This window comes from Melospiza melodia, chromosome 18, assembly GCF_035770615.1.
Source record: "Melospiza melodia melodia isolate bMelMel2 chromosome 18, bMelMel2.pri, whole genome shotgun sequence".
NCBI lineage: Eukaryota > Metazoa > Chordata > Aves > Passeriformes > Passerellidae > Melospiza > Melospiza melodia.
The window spans coordinates 14,467,859-14,492,669 of NC_086211.1; the positions used below are offsets into that span (position 1 = coordinate 14,467,859).

General features: G+C 45.6%; 1 protein-coding gene across 1 annotated transcript in view; it reads left to right on the forward strand.

Moving 5' to 3' along the window:
- Nucleotides 1–24,811, forward strand: part of DNAAF8 (dynein axonemal assembly factor 8) — a 103,198-nt gene that overhangs the window by 25,792 nt on the left and 52,595 nt on the right. Inside the window, exons 11-14 of the mRNA XM_063171463.1 lie at nucleotides 3,630–3,821; nucleotides 7,043–7,186; nucleotides 12,750–12,944; nucleotides 22,810–22,926. Of these exons, the coding sequence (XP_063027533.1) occupies nucleotides 3,630–3,821; nucleotides 7,043–7,186; nucleotides 12,750–12,944; nucleotides 22,810–22,926 (648 nt within the window). The remainder of the gene's footprint in view (nucleotides 1–3,629; nucleotides 3,822–7,042; nucleotides 7,187–12,749; nucleotides 12,945–22,809; nucleotides 22,927–24,811) is intronic.

The window sequence follows — 24,811 nt, forward strand, 5'->3', positions numbered from 1 at the left end:
CCATCTTGCCCCCATCGTGTTTTTCAGGTCCATAACCTCAGCATGATGCTCAGAAAGGCACTGGTGCCACAGAGTGACTCTGCTACAGAAATGCATTTACAAAAAGACCATTCAGACCATTAAACATCAGTTGTGCTCTCCTTTTTGTGAGGAAAAGTCAACTTCCTAATTCCAGAGTGTTCTGCCAGTTGCATGCAGGAACTGCAGATCCTCTCCTCATTCTCACCCCTTGCTCCCACTTTGCAGTGATAAAGCAGTTTTTTGAATGGTTTCAGGGTTTATTCCACACTTTAATGTGGAGTTTCAAATCATCTAACAGATGGCATTGTCATCATTTTTCCTTCCCCACAGAATGAAAATGAACAAACACTTGACATTTCCAATATGTCTTCATCTAATGCAAGAATTTTTAGAAGCCATGGAATAGTCATAATCTGCTTTGCTTTAGATGGCCAGAATTGTTAAATGTGTCCTAAAAATCTTGCATTTCCCACGTGACTGTGTGGGAAATGGGGATATAACCACACAATGATCATGGTTATGTCCTGTACCAGGAGCTCTGAGCAGGGCAGAGCAGAACATGGAATGCCAGAGCAGCTGTGCAATGAGAGGGGAAGGTTCATTAGAGAAATGAGCTGAGCTGCTCCAGCACTTAGAAATCAGCTCACATTTACAAACCCACAGCAGATGCATCCTTTGGCAAAAGAGTTCTGCAGTCAGTAATTTGCCATTCATCAGGGATTGCCTCTTAAATCTGGGATCCGAGCTAGGGTGCAGATGACATAGGGGGATAAATTTAGACAGGGCTGGAAACAATTATTTTGATTAAACCTCCAGCCAATGAGAGTGACAGCCTTGCTGTTCCTCCCCTTGCCCCTCACTCACCCCTCTGTGGTGAAGGAGGCGATTTTGTGAGTTTAACTTCTCTGCTTTTCCAGGCAGGGGATGGTTGGATGGAGCTTTTGCTGCTGCAGGGTCTGTCCAGTGGAGTAGGGATGGGATTTGGGTGGAACATGCTGCCTTGCTTCCATGTTAGCGTTGGAAAAGGTGCTGGGAGGGAAATATTGAAGTTTTATTTACCTCAAAGGGAGAGATTGTGCATATTAAAGTAAAAAATTGGTTTTTCCTTAGCCTATCCTGCCACTAGGGCAATTCCTTGGGTTGATGGGTTGATTCTGCTGGGAAATCTTTGTGAAGTTCTCCTAAACTTGGCCATTCCAGCCTCTCACAGCTTTGGCATGAATGTTTCCCAGTCTTTGAAACTCTTTGTCCAATCTAACATGGATGTGTAGGAAGAGTAATGCTAACTACTCTTTTAAAAAACATCAACAAAGCATCATTGAACCACTCTGAGCTGTTTTATTAGAAATAAAATGATCTTAATCTTGGCTGGCAATCTTGTGCTCACCAGGCCTTGGCTTGCTGTTATCATAAACAGCTCTGGTTTAAAATAATAATAATATGAAGGTAAATTTCCACTTTTTAAAATGAATTTTTAATCAATATTATCTTCCTTTGGGATTATCATGGATATTTCACTGTGGTTGCTGCTCCTCCTTGCACTGGTGTTATGTGAGAGTTAGAAAGGCCAGAGCTGGGGATGGAGGGAGGTTGGGAAACTGAGCTGAAGGGCTGGAACTTGTAATGACATAAACTATAATTGCAAAATAAAATAGCAAGAACTTGGGAATAGGAAATTTTATCTTATTTACTCTTTGGTAATTGTTGGCACTTGCCTGCAATCAGCTGCAAGCCTATCTCTGAGTGACAGCACAATTCCAGCCAGAGCAACCAAAAATAGCCCTGCATTTCAGTAATTTTGGGCTTTTTATAACTAATACTTCACAAATAAAAGCCAGTGTAACGTGGGCAGATTGAACTCTCCTCTGCAGACTGGGCTAAACTGGGCAGTGCTGTGGGAAGCCATACCCTGGAAGCACCAGTTTTATCCTTCTTCAGCTGTTCTTGCCCAGAATTAAACTGGATTAGCTCATTTTTTTGTTCATTAGTCTTAATATTTCAGAATTTATTCAAGCTCTACACTTAGATTCTTGTTGGGGTGAGGAGGCTGCCAGAGGCAGGAGAGGGAAGGTCCAACCTTCACCAGAACTTCAGTCAGAAAGGACCTTAATCAGTAAATTTATCTGGTTTTGGTCAGAAAACCACTGGGCCAAGGAAGTTTGGAATAGTTGGAGCTTTCCTGCTGAAACATTACTTACAGATCCTGTTTATGCCATCAGCTCTTCCATTGATCCCCACACCCTTGCTGAGGGAGGAGGGAAGGATCTTTTCTCCAGCACAGGGTATAGGGGAAAGTCACTTTTCCCTCATGGTCCCAGAGTTTATCCCAAAGTCTCTTCCTCAGGGGATTTCAGTGGAGGGGTCAAAACCCTGAAGAATTCTGTTGGCACCCCAGGACATGAATTAATACAAATCTGCAGCATCACACACATTTGCATGGCTGTTTTGCCTTTATTACTAATTTACAGTTTTATTTGGTACCAAAACATTGGGTGACACAGTAGAGCTGCTTTAGTTTGAGTCCTTATTAAACCATTTTAAGGAGTTGTCTGTTCTGAGGACCAGCACAAAAGTCAAGCTACATTAACTTGTCAAGTGGATTAGTTGTGAAACACACTTTTGGACATTTTAATTCAGAATTAAAGTGACTGTAATTGGATTTAGCTTACTTTGCTTTCAGAGTAAATTCAGGTAAATCAAATTAAGGTTCATTCAGTCTAGAGGTGTGGGCAGAAATCCTCATTATGGGCTACATGGAGCAACTGAAAATGTGAGCCAGGTTGGATGGGGCTTGGAGCAGCCTGGTCCAGTGGAAGTTGTCCCTGCCTGTGGGAAAGGATGGAAGAAAATTAGTTTTAAGGCCCCTTCCAAGGCAAGCCCTTCCATGATTTTGTGATGGGAACTATTGAGGAGCAGTACTGGAGAATTTTGGGGATTTTTGGGACTTCATGATTAATTTTCCAAAGAAATGTCATAGGCAGTAAGTTGAATATAGATGGGAAGAAGAAGACAGCCAATAATTACAGCTGCAGCATCTGTGGAAGGACAAAAAACTGCAAATCCACAGTTCAAGCCTGAAGTTGTGTTTTGAACAGTTCTCTTAAAGGAGAGGGAATTTGCATCCTAAATAACCAACTATCAATGCTGAGGTAAAGAAAGGAGGTGAGTTCTCTTAACTGTGACCTCATCTCTGAAATTAGGGATGTTAGGTGAAGCAGAAAATAATGAGTTTTCACACTATCAGGTTTGTTTGAGGGCTTTTCAGTGATTAAAAAAAAAGCCCCAAACACTGAGTCTTGAATACAGAATAAATTCAATCACACTTTTCCAGCTGTGACTGTGTAACCCTCCATTCACCAGGCTGTGTGTGACTAAATGAGGACCCAGGTGACAGCTGTCCAAGAAAACCTGCAGTGCTCAGGCAGGTGTCACTGATGGAACAACCTGGCTTTTCTGGCTCATTCTCCCTCTTTGATAAATGCTCTCTGGGTGTTAAATGCCCCTCCTGTGATGGCAATGAATGTAATTAATTCCTGATGATGAATACATTTCCAGTAATCCAAATGACTTGCATTTTCATGCTATCTTTTTTTTTTTTTTTTGGACAGGAAGCCTCTTTTTTGCCAGCTATTGCCACGTTGCCTGGATCCTGCAGTGTGAGAAAGGAGCTGCTGCTGCTGACCATTTGGCTGGCAAGCTGTGGCCAGGTGGCCACGGATCAGTGTGAGGGGCAGGTGCCTGACAAGGTGCTGGGAGCTGCCAACATCTACCAGGCCCTGGTGGCGTGGCTGCTGTCCCTGGTGAGTGCAGTTGTTGCAGACATCTTTTATGAAAAAATCCTTTCTTGGGATTTTTCCTTCTGAGAAGCTGCAGTTTCAGCAACAAAATGTAAACAATGATTATCTGCTGCTGTGGAATGCAACAGGTCCACCTGTGATTAGCTCCTCTTAGATGTTTGTAATTAATGGCCAATCAAGATGGAGCTATCTCGGACAGAGTCTGAGAGAGCTGCCTTTTGTTTTCATTCTTTTCTTTTCTATTCTTAGCTAGCTTCTGAGGAAACCTTCTCCTTTCTTTTCTTTTAAGTATAGTTATAATGTAATATATATATATAAAATAAAATAATAAATCAAGCCTTCTGATCATGGAGTCAACATTCTCATCTCTTGCCTCATCCAAGAACCCCTGTGAACATGGTCATATGCAGTGACCTGCCACTAAAGGCTCTGGATGATGGGGGCTGTGTTTGGGCCTCCACTGAATACATAATCACTCCTGAAATCTCCTTTTTCCACCCAACAGCTACAAAGCAGTGGCTGAACAAAGTGGAAATTATGTTTTAATTCACCTCGGAGTCTGTAAATAAAAGTGTCACTGGAGTTGGTGGAGCTGGGTTGTGTGTGGAGTTTCTGAAGCAGTGAAAGATTGTTGAGCAGGATTTTCAGTGGTTCAAAGTGACTGCTGGCTCTTGGGCTTTGTCCTTGGCAGTGGACACAGGTTCCTGGTTTTCACCACTTGTTCTAGATAAGAACAGACCCTTCCTGATAGTCAAGAGTGCTGTGAACAAATGAGGGGCTGCCTTAATTGTCCTTTGTTTTCCTCCTCTGAAGAAACCACCCCATCCTCTCTCCTTCCCATCCATTTCACCCTTTATTCCCTAGGGAAAACAGTGTATTTTCCCTCCCCAATGTATATTTTTCCTTCCCACCCTTCTCAGTGGCCTTATTCTTTTCCCTGGGGAAAACTCTGGGATACCAATACTGATCCACACAGTCAAGGTAGATTTCACCCTGAGCAGCCAGGCTTTTAAATCACTTAAACCCCACTTAAACACAATTAATTGTTAATGATGTTCATGCTTGCATTAAAACATTGCTAACATTCTTTAGTGTTAGTTCAGTGCTAATGAAAATTGCCACTGGAACAGCCCTGCATCCTGAATTTTCCTTTCAGACTCCTTTCAGACACATAGCAGACCAGCTGCAGTGTGAGCTCTCTTCCCTTGTGTTATTGCCATTTAAAAAGCCACAACTGAGCTCTGATTTATAGCAATGCTCTCTGAGCCTGAAAGGGTTCCTCAGCTTCCAGGGCTGTGTCACTCTCCTGGGTGCAGGCTCACATGTTCAGATGGATTTTGTGCCCAAGAAAAACTGAGGTAAAATCCCCCAGTTTATTCTACACAGGTTCTGAAATGGCTGTTGGATAACAGTGAAGAAGTTTGCATTTCTTTCACTGATAGAATTGGATGTGATGGTGTTTGCAGGGGTCCCAGGATGAGGGAAGAGATGAGGATTTGACTCCATGTTTCAGAAGGCTGATTTATTATTTTATTAAATATATATATATATTATTAAAACTATACTAAAAGAATAGAAGAAAGGATTTAATCAGAAAGCTAGCAAGCAAAGAAAGAAAAAAGGAATGATAACAAAATCCTGTGACTGACTGAGACAGTCTGAGCCAGCTGACTGTGATTGGTGTTAATTAGAAACAACCACATGAGACCAATCACAGATGAACCTGTTGCATTCCACAGCAGCAGATAATCATTGTTGACATTTTGTTCCTGAGGCCTCTCAGCTTCTCGGGAGGAAAAATCCTAAGGAAAGGATTTTTTATAAAATGTGTCTGTGACAATTGGAAATGTTGAGGCATTTTTAGACCAAATTCTCATCTGGTAATCCATGCAATTCCATGGACTGGCTTGTGTAAATCAGCATTTCCTTGCTGATTCCATGGGAGATGTGCTGGATGCTGCCAGCTGGGAGCTGTGGTCCCCTGGATGGTGCAGAATTCCCCATGGGAATCCAGTGGAGGATTTGGTGCTGGTGTTTTGAGTCATCCAGCTCAGCTGTGCAGCAGTTTGAAAATCCAGCTTGGCCCTGTGCTGAAAACATATTTTTAAAGGCCTTTATCTCCCTGTAAATGCAGTAAATAGAGCTGATAATGCACTAGAGACTGGTGATGGTATAAACCAGGAGAACAAGACTTGGAGTTTCTGTATCCACCAGAGCCCTGGGAGGGAATTACAGTTCTGTAGCTCAGATTTGCCTTGCTCTCCATCCAGAGCATGTTCTGGATCAGGCACCTCTGCTTTTCCTTTCTCCTGGCTTTGCTGATTCCCTGGGTCTGGCTTTCCCAGTGTTCTGCCCCTTTTCACCAGCTGCCCTGGACAGTTTGCAGCATCCCAGTGCCTTTCCAGGCTGTTTCAGGTGTCTCTCCTCTCTCTTTTCTAACTCATGATCAAGATTTTCATGTATTCTGCATGTTAAAGTGTATCATGTTTTATTTGACTTTGAGCAACCTAAAGAGCCAGGGCATAGTCTGTCCCCCTGGACCTTCTCCCTGGATCTAAACTGATATTCACAATAATAATTTATGCCTTGAGGTTGCAGAAGTCACTTTTTACCCTTTTTGCTTTAAATCAGATCTATAAACTGGAAAATAGAATGTTTGCCTCCCACACACATGTGCACAAAAAATTCATGAAAAAGAAATCACCTCCGCCCAACTAAAAGGGCATTCACAGGATGGGGATTGCTGGGGTTTGGGGTGTCAGTTTGGGTTTTAGAGGAGCCTGCAGCAACCCCTGGGCATGGCATCATCCCTTTGCATTGATTTGGAGCTGGGATTGGATTGATCTCAGTGTCACTGAGGAAGGCACACACAGTGCTGCTGTGACAGGAACATTCTGGGCAGCCTTGGCAGGGGCTCTGTGCTCACCCCTGCTGGCCCAGGGAAATAATGTGAATTCCTGCTTCCACACAGTGAAACTGGTGAAAGTCAGAGCCTGCAAGTCCTCATTGTGAGAATAAATCCCATGGCTTATCAAAAGCAATGTGTTATTCCTATTTAATTTGGTCTTTATTGATTTTTCTACTGGCTAAACCACAGCTAATCTACTAATCAAAGCACAGTTCTCCCTGGCTTGTTGTGGGGCTCTACTCAAAAGCAACAGAGCAAGTTAAAGGGTTTTTTTTCACTCCATCTAAAATGGAATTGTGTTCCAATGGATTTCCAGGTGCCTCCTGTGAAGAGGAAGGATGGTCCCACAGCTCCATTTGAGGTGGTGGGGCTGCAGCAGGCCTGGACAGAGGAAGGCTTGGCCCTCTATGCCTGCCTGGTGGCACCAGAGGAACCTTCAGCCCAGAGGCACGAGGCAGCAGTGAGTAGCAGCTTTTACACCTGGTAATTGTGCAGGCACTGCTGTGCACTGAGCACCAGGCTGGATGTGCCAATTCAGGCTGAAATCCCAGTCTGGGCAGGATGGAACAGTGGAAAAGCTGCCCAGACTGGGATGGGGAACAGCCCAGTGAGGAATTGGTTTTACAGCTGATTGCCAACCCAAGCTGTCCTCACTTGTGCTGCAGTCAGGTCATGGCATCTAATTGTGATGGAGTGAATTTTACATCTGCATTGTCTCACCCTTCACATGAGACATGAGAAAATAGAATAAAAGTTTTTTAAATGCCTCTCAGTTGCCCCATCTCTGAGTCAGAAAAGGGCATAATCCAGCAATGCTGCTTTTAGGTTATGTGCAGGCCAGAAACCAGCTCTCTGTGGCATCATTTCTTGTGAATTGCTCATTAGCTGTAACCTCACACTGCAGAAACTGAGCTGCGTTTGGAGGAGACACATCTTTTGGCACCTATTCTGGTTTTTCCTCCTTTATTTTACCCATGTGAAGAGTGTGGCACGGGAGGAGGGATTATTTTTATTTGAGTGCCAGGTACTGAGGCCTGGAAGCAGGACATGAACCTGTGCCCTCAATTTTGGTGAACCCCAGAGCCTGAGCTGTGCAATAAAACTGGCAGGTCCTGCACACAGGCTGGGATTGGCACATGTGATGTAAAACATGAGATGAACTGTGGGCACATGTGATGTAAAACATGAGATGAACTGTGAGCACATGTGATGTAAAACATGAGATGAACTGTGAGCACATGGGATGTAAAACATGAGATGAACTGTGGGCACATGTGATGTAAAACATGAGGTGAACTGTGGGCACATGTGATGTAAAACATGAGATGAACTGTGGGCACATGTGATGTAAAACATGAGGTGAACTGTGAGCACATGGGATGTAAAACATGAGATGAACTGTGAGCACATGGGATGTAAAACATGAGATGAACTGTGGGCACATGTGATGTAAAACATGAGGTGAACTGTGAGCACATGGGATGTAAAACATGAGATGAACTGTGGGCACATGTGATGTAAAACATGAGGTGAACTGTGAGCACATGGGATGTAAAACATGAGATGAACTGTGAGCACATGGGATGTAAAACATGAGATGAACTGTGGGCACATGTGATGTAAAACATGAGGTGAACTGTGAGCACATGGGATGTAAAACATGAGATGAACTGTGGGCACATGGGATGTAAAACATGAGATGAACTGTGGGCACATGTGATGTAAAACATGAGGTGAACTGTCCTGAACACAGAGCTGTGAAATTGCAGCTCTGGGCTCTGCTGTGTTGGTTCTTTCACAGAGCTGGTTTGATACAGGCTCAAGCATCTTGTACCTAATTTATTTTTTTTTGGAGACAGCTTTTTTTTTTTAGTATTGCCACTCTTGCCTGGTCTAAATATCTGAGCAGTGTGGCCAGGTGGGTGTGGGGAGCAGCAATCCCTGTGTCCCCCAAATCTGAGAGCCACTTGCTTGAATATCTGTCCTGTGGCTGAGGAACCCTGGAGGTGCTGCCCTGTGCTCTGCTGAGTTCCTCTCAGGTGCCTCAAAGTAACTTCTGTGGCTTCAGTGGATTTTCTACCCTGGTTTTGCCTGTTTCATCCCCAGATCTCTGTGTTATACCTGCTGGCCACACCATGGGGAGCCTAAATGGATCAGGATGTGTGAACATGGTTTTAAAACACACTTCAGCATCCCCTTCACTTGCAGCTGCTGCCTGGGAGCAGCAAAAATTGAATTTCCCATGTTGTATCACAAAACCTAGAGTTTCACAGCTGTGGCTTCAGTGATCCTGACAATAAATAATGGATGTTGGCACCAAATGTCATGATTAAAACACTACCAAAAAAAGCCCAGCCCAAAACAATGAGCAGCTTTTCCACTGGAGATTGAGCAGAGGCTGAAGAGTTCAGGCTCTGCTGGACTGGACAAGGACTTGGTGTTGGCAATTGAATTCAACCAGAATGTGATAAATAATAAAAGATACACAGATGACAGTGAAGTGGCCAGTAATTAAGAAATTGATGGCTCAGAGTCCCCTTTTGGGGCTGGAAATGGACTCTGGGCTCTACACATTAGTATTAAAATATCATTTGTCATCATGGTTAACATTTACAGATACTTGGTATTTTTTGTGTAATCCAAAGGTCTTAAAGTCTCTCTAAATTCTTATAAATTCTCCTCAAATTCTTATAAGGTGTTTCCTCTGTGGAGCAAAGAGAATGGAGGGACAGAGCCTGACCTGCTCTCTGCTGATTCCAGCTGAGGGCTTGGCCAAAGCACCAAAATTATTGAGCACTGATTATGCTCAAAATATTTCCCCAGGGTTACAGAACAGAATGAACTTCTGAAGCTGTGGGCTCAGGCTGTCCTGAGTGTTTGGTTGGAGCTGGGAAGGGTTAAATCACATCCTGGTGGAACAAACTGTGCAGTTTCTCCAGTCCTTCTCACGGAATCACAGAATGGTTTGGATTGGAAGGGGCCATTCAAGGCCATCCACTCCCAATCCCTGCAAGAAGCTGGGACACCTAATGTGAGAAATAAATGAATTTGTAGAGAATTCTTAAAGCATATTTTATCTAAAGGACATTAGGTACTGGGCTAAAACTCTTTAACAGGCATTCCTTAGTATACAACTTGCTTATTTATATTCATTGGTAATGCTACAGCAATAGCCATTGTTGGTTTTGGTTGAATTGCCATTGGAGCATTGTAAGTAAGAGCTGAAATCATCAGCTCTTCATTACAATTTGGTGAGATGATAGTTGGGAAAATTGAAAGTCTAAGAATTCTATTACTGTCCTTGTCTATACTTAGAAATTCTTGTCTTTGTTGTAAAGTGTTAGTAACTCTTGTGGGAATGCATTCATGGTAAAAGTGTATTAATTTGGAAGTTGCCAGTTCACATTGTGAACAGCAACCTTTCATTATCCCAGGTTGCTCCAGGCCCTGCCCAGCCTGGCCTTGGGCACTGCCAGGGATCCAGGGGCAGCCACAGCTGCTCTGGGCACCCTGTGCCAGGGCCTGCCCACCCTGATCATGATAAACTTCTGAGCTCAGCTCTGTTGCACAGCAGTGACATTTCAGGTGTTGGGGCAGCTCTTCCAAGCAGGACTTGGGTTTCCTGTCCCTCATTAGAGGCTCTTTGTGCTAGCACTGACTTGTGTCAATCTTTCTTTCCTGAGGCATTTGTAGAGCTGCTGCTTTCCCCAGCAGAGATCAGAGCTGGGAGGAACAACACGAGTTGGGATGTCAGCGCCAGCAGAGACAAGGAAAATGACAGCAAGGCTCTCTGTTCCTGCCCTTGGGCAGCTTCAGCTGCTGTGGAGAGAAATGTGGACTTTATTCTTCACACTGCAGCCTCAGCCTCTCACTGTCCTGTCAATGTGCAAGTGTCAGTGGCTGAATTGAAAAACAACATCCTGTTGGGGCACTTACTGGTTCTTGTTCCAGTTGTCTCCTGTGGGCACAAAATGACACTTTTCAGGCCTTAACTTTAAAATATGATTGGGTTTCCAGGTACTTTGTTGCATCTGTTTGCTATAAGAATTTAGGGAGACCTTAAGCTACTTTTTTTTGGATTATGCAAAAATGACCAAGTATCTGTAAATGTTAACCATGATGACAAATTATGTTTTAATACTGATGTGTAGAGCCCAGAGTCCATTTCCAGCCCCAAAAGGGGCCTCTGAACCATCAATTTCTTAGTTACTGGCCACTTGACTGTCATGTGTGTATCTTTTATTATTTATTACATTCTGGTTCTCTGCCCCAAGGTCTAATAGTTATAAATAGAATTATAATGGTGGCTTCTCCAGGAAAAAGCTCCTGTTCTTTGCACATCAAGAAGTCTTTTGACTTATTCAACTGGGATGGCATCTATTCCTATATCCAGTGGTTCTGCTATTTTTCCTCTCATTTTTATCAGCTTTTTTGGGGGTGATTTTATTTCTGTCCTCCTCCAAACAGCTAATAGAAGTGAGGCAGATTTCAACATCCCTGCCTGGTCTTGGCTTCTTGTTGTCAGAAGAAATGTCAAAACACTCACCTCCTGTAATTCCTGTGTGCTGATGGACAGGCTGCAGTTTCCATGTCTGATGGGAATGAGATTTGTACATGGGAATGAGATTTGTGCAGCCTGTGCTCTCTGCCAGGCATTCCCAGTTTTCCCACTGGCAGAGCTGTGGGCAGCTCTGGGCCTCCTCTCTGCCCCTCCATCCCTTCATTCTCTGCAGGCTCAGAGGAGCTCCCAATCTCCTTGTCTTTTGATTTGGGGTTTTCCTCCTTGAGCTTCACTTTTTAGGTACAATAATCACAGAGTGATGGGATTTCCTGAGTGGGGAGGGTACCTAAAGGATCATCCAGTCCCACCCCTGGCCCTGCACAGACCCCCCAGCACTCCCACCCTGTGCCTGGGCACTGTCCAAGCTCTCCTGGAGCTCTGGCAGCCTCGGGGCTGTGCCCATTCCCTGGGGAGCCTGGGCAGTGCCAGCACACTCTGGGGGAAGAACCTTTTCCAAAATCCAGCCTGGCCCTGCCCTGCCCAGCTCCAGCCATTCCCTGTCCCTGTCCCAGGGATCAGAGATCAGAGCTGCCCCTGGGGAGGAGCTGCAGCCCCTCCTGAGCTCTGCCCTCAGTCTCCTCCTCCAGCTGAACAATCCAAGTGCCCTCAGCTGCTCCTCAGACCCTTCCCCATGCCCAGGTCCCTCCTCTGGCCACTCCAACAGCTTCAGATCCTTCTGATATTGTGGCACCCACACCTGCCCCACAGCTGAGATGAGGCTGCAGCAGTTCCTTCTCTTCCCTCTGAGTTACTGGTGGAGAGATGTTCTGCACAGTTGCTGAGTCTGTTAATTTCTAATTAGGTCTCCTTGAGGTCACTGGTTTTATTCTCTGAAAGTCTTGCTAATTAAGAATCAACCTGAAGAACAATGAGCCTTAGAGGGGAGGTTAAATGATGGAAAACTGTAGTTTAGCAGTGCAGTATTCAATATTAATGTAACAGTATTAATATTAGCCTCAATCTTTAAAAAAAAAACCAAAACAAAACAAAACAGAATAGTTTGGGTTGGAAGGGACCTTAAAGCTCATCTAATTCCAACCCTCTGCCATGGGCAGGGACAGCTTGCCCTGGACCAGATTGCTCAGTGCTCTCTGCACCCTGGCACTGAACACTCCAGGGATGGGGCACCAACACCTGTTTTCATTTATATCCCTAAGAAAGTCTTTGGAAGTTAATGTTTCATTGTGTTGGGCTGGTTCACAGCCCTGTTTATGGGATTTTCTCCCCCTCTGAGGGTGGTGGAATCTGCTTTGGAGCAGAGTTTGAGAGCTGATGGATGGGATGAGATGGGATGAAGGGTACAGGGTGTCACACCAGGGGTTGGTTTGGAGCATCTGAGGGCAGCTGGGTGGAACTGGGGTCTGGGGTGGCTCTGGGCAGAGGAGGAGCTGCTGCAGCTGCAAGGTGCAGACAGAGTTTCTGAAACCATCACCAAAGCTTTTTAACCACTGGCTCTTTGCAGACTGCAGAACATCTCCAGGGATCACCCAGCTTTTACCAGAAGATTTCTGCATTTCTGACTTCTACATGGCTTCCAGATGTTATCTGGTGGAGAGATGAACTGGCCAGTCACTTCCAAAAGAAGCTGTGCCCACTTGTTCCTGCAATTCCCTCTGTCCTGCTCAGTAATATCATTGCTGTTAATCCTGACCCTCAGGTACTGTACACAAGTGCTTGGACTTCTGGTATTTTTTGATCAGGTCCAGTAAAAGTTGTTTTTCCAGTGTTAACAGATATTCTCATTTGCTTTAGCAAAGGATTTAAACAGAGTTTGAAAGCAAATGCTTCTAATATTAGAATATACTGTGATTTTAATATCTGTGGATTTCCAGGGAAGTGTGTGAGATCCAAGGACACAGCACCTCTCCAAACCAAGTGCTTCCAATCTCTTGCCTGCCTGGAAATGTCTGCAGGAGCACTCACTGCTGTCCAGAAGCTGAATAATAATTAACCTTTCACTTCTGTCAGATTAGCAAGTGCTCCATAACAAATATTCCACCAATGAATTATTACAAGTATTCCTTATACTAATTGGGGGAATTTATTCCTTATGGGCACCCAATGTTGCTTTTAGGCCTTTACACCCTTTCCTACCTTGGTGTAAATATTTAGAGTGGGTTTTCAAAGCAGCACTGAATATGACCTGATTTCTATATCTTTTGTTTTGTTTATTTCTTTCCCACAGCAGCACCAGCCTTTGGACAATTGTGCTCTTTTCCCAATATTTGTAAATGAACAAAACCCTTGGGACACAATTCCAGGGAATGGCAAAGCCTGCAAATTCTTGTTCACAATGAAGTTTTAATTTTGAAAATGATGTAGCATGAGAACTTTTCTGCCATTTCAACCAGATTTGGGGATTACCATGACTCTGTGAGAATCAATGCCATGAAAGCTTAGGGGTTTAGCAGTGCACTTAGCAATTTGCCTAAAGGTTTATCCCACTTGTGTGCAGGAAAAGGAGGCTTAGTGTTGTTGATTTGCAGTCACTGTGGCTTTCAAGCAGAAGCAAGAGCCATAAAGAGTCTGACTACTCGTAAAAGATAAATCTGCTCCATGCTTTTTAGGCATAAAATAAGGCAGCATTTAAAACAGCCAGGGCTTTTATGCAAATCCCTTATTAGAGGAATTATAAATCATTAGGAATTGAACAGCAAGATAGCAGGCACTTTCAGTGGGTGGATCTTTGCCTTGATGCCATGGAAAACATGATGTCAGTTTAAAAACCACATTCTCTTCCCATCAAATGCTCTGTGCCCCCCAGGCCTGAGTGAGGCTGAGACCACTGTGTGCTGTGGCTTCTTCACAGAGTTATGGAATCACAGCATGGTTTGGGTTGGAGGGACCTTAAAGCCCATCCTGTTCCACCCCTGCCATGGGCAGGGGCACCTCCCACTGTCCCAGGCTGCTCCAAACCCTGTCCAGCCTGGCCTTGGACACTGCCAGGGTGGAACAGCCACATTTTCATAGCTGGTTAGGCAGCAGGGCTGATTTCCAAAGCTGGGCTCAATGAGCCACTCTCTCAGCAGGCAGCAGCTCACCCTGATGTCTGCCCTGGAGCTTTGCAAAGTGCTACCAACTGAGAATGTTCCCAAGTGTCATTAAAATACAACCAAAAAGTGCTGCATAGAGAACTCAGTATCATCTTCTTTTAACTTCTTTGGTCTGAAGGTTTGGTACAAGGCCAGTGATCCATGCTTTGCTTTTTGTACATTTGTGTTTGTTTTGAGGCAGTGTGTACAAAACTAAGCAGCTCAAAGAAGCTGTGCCCACGTGGAGGAGGAGCATGCAGTGAATCCCTGCTTTTGCTCCAGGTAGATCAGAGTCTGAGAGAGAAATCTTGGCAGGATGGTGGAAAAAAAATGGGTAGAAATGGAGACAGAGGGAAGCTGTTGTGTACGAGCAGCTCTGTGTGTGATCTGGGGAGCAATTGCCAGCAGTAATTGTAATAACCTTTATGCTTTTTGTTTGTTAGTGCATGAGCCAATGTCTTGTTTTCAGTCAATTTGTCTGCTGGATTTTCTGCCTGTTCTGGACCTCAAACAGATTGCTTTGCCTGTGCTGGGTTTTGGAGGCATTTTTATGAGTACTGTGCAATGAGCCCATTAACCTGCAGCAATTCACTGCTGATAGGAGCAGCAGCTCACAATGCAGGCATTAAAGCCCAGCTTGGGCTGGGAGTGACACCAGCCCTGTGGAAGCTGCTAACTGTAAGGTCCCCTGTCAGCAGAAAGAGGATTTCTTCATTTTAGCATAAAATAAAAGTATTCTGCTGCTAAGCCTCAGGATGCAAACTCTCCCCTTAGGGATACAGACAGCACACACAGAGAAAGTGTTGGTGCTGCTTTTCCCCAGCCTGTTTGCTTCATGCTGGAGTTCTTTTTCTCTCCCTCAGCTCTTCTGGACATTGGGACATTTGCCCAAAAGGTTCAGCTTTTGATGGTCATTTTCCAGAGCATCTCCTCGAACTCCCAGCCTGTGCAGGTGCCTGCCAGGACAGAGTCAGGACACAGCAGCATTTCCAGGGAGCTTTTAAGGAAGAAGGGGAACCTCCAACCCTCCTTCTCTGTCCGCAGACATCCCTAAGTCAAGATGAAGGAGATTTCTTACTTTAAGTCCCAGAAAACTGATTTTGTTGCGCCTCCTGATGATCAGTTCCCCTTGTGCTGTTCCTTTATTCGCTTCCCTGCTCTGACACAAAGTTTGTGTGGGTTTTTCAAATAGCAGTGATTAAGGGCAGGTCTATACAAAGTTTCCTCCTTACTTTTTGCTTAAGCAAAGCTCAATTTTTTTATTTTATTTTTTTTTCTGGTTAATTGTAGATAAGAATCCCAGAACTGGGTCCAGGGAGCTGAATTTGCCCCAGTATTGTAACCCAGGCCTGCTGAAAATGCCCAGCAGCACAAGACTGACCTAACAGCAAGGCTGATGTGTGGCAGGGGGCTGGCAGAAAGTAGAGCAGTTCTTTCATGTGGAATTTCAGCTTTCTGGGCTTTCCCTGCTGGAGTTGATGTTAACTGTGTTGCCATAGGAGCTCTCACACACAGAAGCTTTGAAAGTTGCATATTTTATTTCACATTCTGAAATAACCATGTCGGATACACGAAGAGCTGGCCATTGCTGCTGGAATTTGAAATCCCTGTGGAAAGCAGCCCCAGATGCAGCACTTGTTGCTCTGTGCACTTGAGGCACAGATTCAGAGCTGAGATTCCCAGGCTGTGTGTGCAGCCTCTGAAGGGGCAGTGGGAGGCACTTGCAGAGGCTCTTTCAGCTCTGTGAGTCTGTGTTTGAGATGAGCTCAGTGAGAACACTGAGCTCCCTGGGCTCTGAGTGCTGTGACATTATTTCATTGACAAGTACCATGGCCTTGGCCCTGCTGAGTTGCCTTCAGCATCTTCCACTGTCTTTTGCTGTAACAGCTTTTAATTTCAGTGCTGAGGGAGGCATGCTCAGGGAGCTGCTGCTCATCACCACAGCTTTTTATCAGCTTTTCACCCAACCCTGCAGTGGCTGTGTGGGCACTGCCTTTCACACATCCCCAGCTGCAGCCACTGGGCTTTGCTGTGGGTCAGTGCCTGTGCTGGGGCAGTTATGGTTTGATTTGGGGTTTTCTCCATGTGTTCTCTCTCATTTCATGCTGTGTGAGCAGCACCCAAGCTGGGCCATGTTTTGGGATGGAAATGCTGCCTGAGCTCCCTGGAGAATTTGCTCAGCTCCCAGATTTAGTTCCCCACATTGCTGTGAGCTCCCAGCTTCAGTTCACGGCCCAGGGCTGTGCTTTCCTCCTCCAAAGCTTGAAAGATCTGATTGTTGTGCAGCTGAACTGGGCATTAGGGAGGGATGAAACACCCAGGACAGCTCCTCCACATGGGCTCATGTAGGAGCGTTGGGGGGTAGGACGGTGGGGACAGAGACAGAGATCTCTGCAGCCAGGTCAGGAACTTGGGGTTTATTGCAAAGGGCCTGGGGGCAGGGCCCTGCTGGGAGCTGCCAAACACAGCTCAGAGCAGGCTGAGAGAAGAGAGGGGCAGAGAGGATGAGAGGGTGAGAGAGTAAAAGGGGTAAGAGAATAAACAGGGCAAGAGGCAAGAGCTAAGAGAGCGAAGTTCCCATTCAATACAATAAATCTTCTTCTGTGTTGAATACTCTGATTCTCACCAATCTAGTACAAGACACAAATCCTATAGCATTTCCATACAGCCTATAAGAATCATTACATCACCATACTGTGCTACATTTTAAGCTCTATAAACTCCTCTTTGGGCCCCTTCTGCCAACCTGGCAGGGTCTGCTCCTGACCCTTGGGCCTGCCTGCAAGCAGAGGGTGTTGTTCCATCAAAAGGGGATCACCTTCAGCTGACCATGCCATTGTTTTCCAGTTGTTCAATAACTGAGGTATCTCAAAGCTTGCTTGCATTTGAATCTCACTTATAGTTTCCATATTCTCAAAATCTTTTGCAAGACAATCATATTTATAAGGCTTTCCTGTTTCATCTTCCCCACCAGGCTCACCCAAAGCAGAGGTGGCAGGATGAGTCCTGCAGCATTGGCAGTGCCAGCCATGGAGCCAGCACTCAGCTCTGGGACATCCAGGCTGAAGCTGTAAAGCAAGAGCTTCAAAAGGACAGGTTCATCCTGCCCTCTGCTTTCAGGCCTTGCCTGTGGCTTCTCTTTATCTGAGGCAGTGGAAAGGCTCAGGTCTTGCCTGGCTGGCAGCCTGAGTGTGCAGTGCAGCCAGCTCACCTTGTACCAGCAGCTTGGGTGAGAGCACATCTGGCTGGAGATCCCATATGGATAAGGCTTGTCTGGGGGAGAAATGTTTGTCCTGGCATTCATCTATTTACATTTATAGAAAATAATCCACAGCTGCAGCCCAGAATGCCTGTACCTTCAGGAGGCAGAAGGTGACATCCTGGCCCTGGCTGAATCCTGCTGGAGTCTGGCATTTATTTTCATGGAGCCAGGAGTTCAGGAAGCCCCTGGCATTTGTAAATAAAACCCCCTAACCTTTAGAAGGAGGAAGGACTACACTGATGTCTACCAGAGCTGGCACAAAGATGAAAGCACAGCTTGGAGAGGAATAAAGCATTAGAGGTTTTCATTCTTCCTAAAATTTGACAGCTTACATTTAGATTGTGTCCATCACTCATTATTCCTGAAAAGAGCAGCTTTAAAGAATTCTCAAGCTGCTGTGCTGTGCCATTGGTGCTGCTGGGCACAAAGCTGGGAGCTGCTCTCTCATTCTGTCTTCTGTGGTTTAAGATCTCCCCTTCTCAATCCAGAAGGGGAGCAAAGGGAAGTGAGATCCATTTCAAACTGTCTGAAGTCCACTCACCACAACTGGAAGGAAGACAGGGAAGAAAGGAAGGAAAAGAATTTAAGGAAGACTGCACGTCTCCCTTGCTGAGCCCTCTCCATCTCAGACTTTTTGCTGCCTGTGGTTTTTATAAGCTACAAGAATGTAGAGTTTGGTGGGTGATTGGTTGATGATTTATCATCATGGTTTGTATTTTTGGTTGGTTTCTTTGGGCTGGTTAGTTCTGGGGTTAGTTCTGTGTTTGTTTGGAGGTGGTTGTGGAGTGATGATGACGGTTATTGGTTTTGATACTAGGAAATATAGAGGAAGGTCAATTGAAATTGTATTGATGACAAATGATTTGGATAATGTAGGGATATATGGTTTAATTATTTGACAAAAAAAAAGTCAAGATAAAAAAATTGCATAAAATGGAATTTAAATACTAGTTCCTAGTAAATTATAAAATAATTAATATGTCTGGCAACCTGTACTAAATTCTGCAGCCATCTGAAGGGAACATGCACACTGGGGAGGGAGGATATGCAGAGAACACACTCAGCATTGTGTTCATCTGGGTTCTACCAGGAAAATTGTGCTCCTGCACAGGCAGCAGGGAGAGGGGAGAGTTTGAGAGTGATGTGCCTCATTCAGGGGCAGGATGTGCTGAATCCCATCAGACATGAGCCTTGCTGAGTGACAGAGAGAGAAGGAAATGCTTTCTCAGCTGGGCCTGATGTGCTCAGCAGGGCTGGCAGGGAGAGGTTACCTGAGCCCACAACTTCCCCCTGGCTCTGCAGGCTCTGCCAGTGCAGCATCCTGCTCTGAGGGGTCTGGTGTTGTCTCACAGAGATAATGGCTGAGCAGAACTTTGCCTTGTGTGTGAGATGAGATTGTGGAGAACATGGGGATGCTTCCTGCAGTTCCTGTTTTCCTGCTGGGACTGGGAACAGCCTGGAAGAGTCCTTGCAACTCAGGAGACTCTCTCAGATCACCTGACAGCAAAAGCTTTTCCTTTGTTGTCAGAGATGGGAACAGAAAACACTGGAAGCACAAAGAGGGGATCACAGGCTTGGTCATATTTCTGTGTGACAGTTGAATATTCATGGCTTTGCTGCAGCTCCAGTCTCCTCTGAAATGTGCTTATTCTTCTTTCTGCCAAGGATTTTACAGCATGTTTTTGTTCTCCTGTGAGTTTCCTTCCCAGAACTGTCTGCCTTCATCTGGGTAATATTATCTGAACCAAAGCAGGAGCTTGGGGTTTCTTTTAAATGCTTTTGGAAAAACTGGTGTGCTCAATCCTAGCTGTGGCACAAAGTGGTCTTTTCCAGGGTCTTAAGGTGGCAGAAGCTGGAATTTGTCACCCAAACCAAATAAGGATAAATGGACAAAAAGGAATAACTAAAACCAGGAGTTTATGGATGTGCCCTCCCTCCCTGCTCACCCTGATCAGGGCAGTGTGGATGGAGAGGATGTCAGTGCTGTAAGAAGCCCTGGAGGCACACATGGGGATGGTTATGGTTCATGAGTCTGGGCTTTGAAAGCTGTCACAGCAGAAGTCAGAGCATCCCTGGGGCTGTGCAGCTGCTGCTGCCTGAGTGCAGGAGCCTTCCTCCCTGGGAGGAGGCTTTTCCAGGAGATGGGAGGTTGGTGCAGGGCTCAGAGCCTCACTGTGTTTCCAGGTAGGGATCTGTGACAGTGTTCACAGGGGTCTGAGGATGAGGGAAGAGATGAGGATCTGACTCCATGTTTCAGAAGGCTGATTTATTATTTTATGATATATATTACATTAAAACTATACTAAAAGAATAGTTTTAAGAAGAAGGATTTCATCAGAAGGCTGGCTAAGAATAGAAAAGGAAAGAATGATAACAAATGTTTGTGTTTCAGACAGACTGACTGAGCCAGCTGACTGTGATTGGCCATTAGTCAGAAACAACCACATGAGACCAATCCCAGATGCACCTGTTGCATTCCACAGCAGCAGATAATCAATGTTCACATTTTGTTCTTGAAGCCTCTCAGCTTCTCAGGAGGAAAAATCCTAAGGAAAGGATTTTCCATAAAAGATGTCTGTGACAGTGATCAAAGGCTGGGCTGCTTCTTCACCACTCTGAGGGTTTGGGGAGTCTCCTCTCCTCTCCTCCCACCAGGGACAGGTCAGCACTCAGAGCTGATGCTTCCACAGGCTTGGGAAAGGATTTACAGCGGCTGTGATGTTGGAGGAGTGACAGGAACCAGCCCTGAGGTGAAATTCTCACACCCACCCTCTTGTGGAACATTAAAAGTAGCACTAAAGTAACATAAACAGTGTCCAAGTTCTTTCAGTAGCAGAAGGTGCCTGCAGAGGATCCCCCTCTCTTTTTGTTCCCAAAAGGGCTCAGCTCAGTATTAGAACAACTGGCTCCATGCAATTCTCTCCTCCCTCACAGGGAAAGTGACTTTCTGCCTCTTCTTTCCTGTTGATGGCACAGGAAGGCTGTGTCAGGAGCTTTCCACTGGACATTACAGCCAGGCTGGACAAAGCAGGGCGCTCATCCTACAGCCACCTCTGCTTTCTAATCCACGAGGAGAAGGATTTTCTGGGAGAAATAAGACTTTTCAAGCTCTGTTCTCTGTTGGTTTGTGAACTCCCATTCAGGTTGGCTGTTGGAAAACAGATGTGACAGATGACAGGAACAATTCCCACAGGCCTTGCTTCCCAGATGTGGCCTTGGAGCAGCATTCTGGGATCCCTGTGGATCCACAGCTTACACCAGGATGTGTATTTGCCTGATTTCAGCCAAATATCTCATGAATCCCCTTGGATTTTTCAGCCTGGATTTCCACCTGGAATCCCCTTGGATTTTCCACCTTGGATTTTCCACCTTGGATTTTCCAGCCTGGATTTCCATCTGTAATCCCCTTGGATTTTCTCCTTGGATTTTCCTTGGATTTTGCAGCCTGGATTTTCCAGCCTGGATTTCCATCCTGGAATCCCCTTGGATTTTCCCCCTTGGATTTTCCTCCCTGTGCCCTGGAACTGGATGATTATCCTGCAGGTTTCTATGGAAATAGAGGCTGGTGCTGGTTTGAGCACATTTGTCTCTTCTTTTCCTTCTGGAGTATTCACAGACAGGAGTTTTGTTCAAGGAACAGCTGGAATAAATAGGAAATTGGGATTTTGCTGCATTCCCACTCTGTAGGGCTTGTCTGGGCTCACTGCACTGTGCCACTGCTGCAGACAGGAGCTGGCATCATGCACTGGCAATGGGGAAGATCCCTTTCCTTAAATCTCCTTTTCCTCTGATGATATTTTCCACAGCAACCAAGTGTAATGTCAGCAGTGGAGGCTGGGGATTGATGGATTGCAGGACAGAATGCACAGATCCGCTGGGAGATGCCAAAGCCCTTGGTTTGGTGCAGTTGATTTGACTGAAACAGAGAGAAAAGTGAAATCCCCAGTTCTGATTTCAGGCAAATATCTCATGAAGCACAGGAAACAGAGGAAGGAGACAACACAAAAGGTTGCTGAAGTGGAAAGGCAGTTGTCAGAGGGGCTTTAATATTCAAATGAATTTCATTTTCTGGTTGTTACTTTGAAACATTTGTGGAATGCTCTGAAGTGCCTGTCATTTGCCAAGCAGCACACCCGAAATCTCTCAGGTGATGACACAATTAAAGAGCATTATATGGAGCTCATAATGCAGAGTGGATGCTTCTCCATGCAGGGTTAGCCCTTTTCTCTCCATCATAAAAGTCCTGATGAAACCACGTTGAAAATTAATTTCTTTTTCTGTTTTTCAAAGGGTCAGTCCACATAAGCTGAGGACAAATTAACACCTGCAGTAAATCAAAGTAGAGCCTTTAAAAGTAGTGAAGCTTCTTTGAGTTACACCTGAGCCTGTGTTTTAAATGTGACTATTTTATTTTTTGATCCCTGGGATGATTCCTGCCCACTGTGAACTCTGCCTAAATGCATCTGCATTTCTGGAATGTTCTAACCAGAAGCTGACAAATGTGACTTTCAAGGGTTGCCTTTGTCCCTGGACTGTGGCCTTGCTTACAGAGCGTGCAGTCACAGCACATTCTCCTCTCCTGAGTGACACATCCTTACCCTTGCACTTGTACAAGTTGCTTGCTTGGCTGCCCAGAAAATGGATGAAAAACAAAATAAGGTGCTGAGCCTGGGAAATGCTGTGCTTGTGTGGAGCTGTGACCCAAATGCCAGATTTTTGCCTATCCATGAGGATGTGGCACGATGAGGCTAACAGATATGTGTCACTTGTGGTGACATGAGCACAGGAGAAATGTGCTATTTTGGCTACAGGCATGTAGAAATTCATGCAATCCCTTCCCTACCCTTCCATTTGGTTGGTTAATTAGAGCATTGCTTTCACAAAGGCCTTTTCTGCTGAGTGCTCAGCACAGTCGTGGAGAATTGAGGTTTCAGCTGATGGATGCAGCTCCTGGTGATGGCTGGGGGTGCTCTGTGTGTTGGGTTGGACCCTGGGAATGCTCAGGCTCTTGGGAAGCAGTTGCAGATTCATATTTGTGGGATATCACTTAAATGAAGCTACTAGAATAGCTGGAAGAAAGCAAATTGCATAAATTAACAACACTGGGCTGAGTTTAATCCACCAGCTGCATCCTCCTGTGCTCTGTGGCCACAAGATCCTGATTTTCCTGCTTTATTTTAAGGGACCAAGGCAACATGGAAGTGAGAGCTGTCCTTTGTGCATTTCAGGCAGTGGAGAAGGCGTTTGCAGTGCCAAAGGGATTTTACTGGCAGACAGTTGAGAGTGATGACAAACACTTCCCTGACAGCAGTGCCATGGAGGCTTGCAGAGAGACAGACATCGAGGTAAAGAACAACAAACCACCCCCTCCTTCCTCCCCTGGGGCTCAGGGGGGACACTGGGAGACAATGAAGTGCCCTGGAATATTTCAATCTAGAGCTTTGATACAAATACCGAGCTTGAAGTATTTTTCCCTCAGACCTAAATATATCAGCTGAGTATTTTATGTCATCAGTATTGATGTGCTGATTGCTCTGAGCCACAGAAGATTAAACTTTGAAATGTGTAGGTTGGAGAAATTGCTACCAACCAGGTGCAAATTTGTAAGAGTAGACAAAATTTTGATAACCTGAAACCACTTGACTGTAAGTCAGTAAACAGCACAACTTGGATTAAACTCAGAAACATTCCAAGAAATTTCTGAAGGTTCTGGTACTGCCTGACCTTGAGTAACTGTGTGTGTGGTAAGAACAAGTAGGGAGCATTTGTACTGACTCTACCCCAGGAGAAGAGAAGGTTAAAGTGATTTCAATTAGCTCTTGGTGAGGAGTGCAGCACAGAATGTTCAGGACCTCACCCCTGTGAAATGTGTTCCTATTGAGAAGAGCAGGGCAGGGCCAGCAGCAGGAACAGGGATCAGCCCAGGGTCACAAAGCCATTGATTGCTTTGGGTTGGAGAGGCAGCAGCTCACCCTGATGTCTGCCCTGGAGCTTTGCAAAGTGCAGGGACACCTCCCACCATCCCAGGTCACTCCAAGCCCTGCCCAGCCTGGCCTTGGGCACTGCCAGGGATCCAGGGGCAGCCACAGCTGCTCTGGGCACCCTGTGCCAGGGCCTGCCCACCCTCACAGGGAACAATTCCCAATTCCCAATATCCCATCCATCCCTGCCCTCTGGCAGTGGGAGCCATTCCCTGTGTCCTGTCCCTCCATCCCTTGTCCCCAGTCCCTCTGCAGCTCTCCTGGAGCCCCTTCAGGCCCTGGCAGGGGCTCTGAGGTGTCCCTGGAGCTTCTCCTCTCCAGGTGAGCACCCCCAGCTCTGCCAGCCTGGCTCCAGCCCTGGAGCATCTCCATGGGCTCTCTGGACTTTCTCCAACAGGCCAACATCTCTCTTGTGTTGGTGGCCCCAGAACTGGGCACAGCCCTGCAGTGGGAGCCCCCGGTGACCAGGCCAAGGCAGGAAGCCCAGGGTGATCTCTGGTGATCTCTGAGATCTCTGGGTGAACTGGTGATCTCTGAGATCACTCAGGCTGGGCAAAACTGAACCAATCTGCAATGGAGAGCAAGGCCAAGTGCCAGGCTCCTGGGGAAGGGGGACACTGGCACTTCCAGAGGCTTCCCTGTGCTAGATGGCTCTGTTATCACAGCTGGCCCCAAGCCCAGGCAGCCCCAGGGACTCAGAGCAGCCACAGGAAAATTCTTCCTTGCTGGCTGCTGTGAGTGCTGGGTTAATAGCAGGAGAGCTTCAGCTAGGCAAACATAAAGAAATGGAGCTTTTATGCCTAATTAGACCACTTTTATATGATTTGAGTAAATTTCTGTCTTCATTTATCGTGATGGTAAAGGCTCATAATGTCTTTATGGGGCAGTAGCATTTCATTTCAAGTGTCCAGTAGTGATGGATTCATTTGGTGTTTGCTGCAGCCATAAACCTTGAGCTGGGGAAATCCTTGAGCTGCTCAATGTCCAGGAGAACCATGCTCAAATTTGGGGCCAGAAAATCACCTTGTCTGATCCCCAGCTAGACAATTTATTATCCACAGAACCACACAACTCCCTGTTGTAAAGCCCTTGCTTTTTAAAACAATTTGTTTCTCTGATGGGGAAAATAATAATAATAATTTGTTTCCCTTTTGGGTATAAACATTCAGAATGTGTTGGTGTGAGTCTTCCTACATGCCAGGATGGGCTGAAATGGATTAGGCTGGTACAGAAGACTCTGAAATGTAAA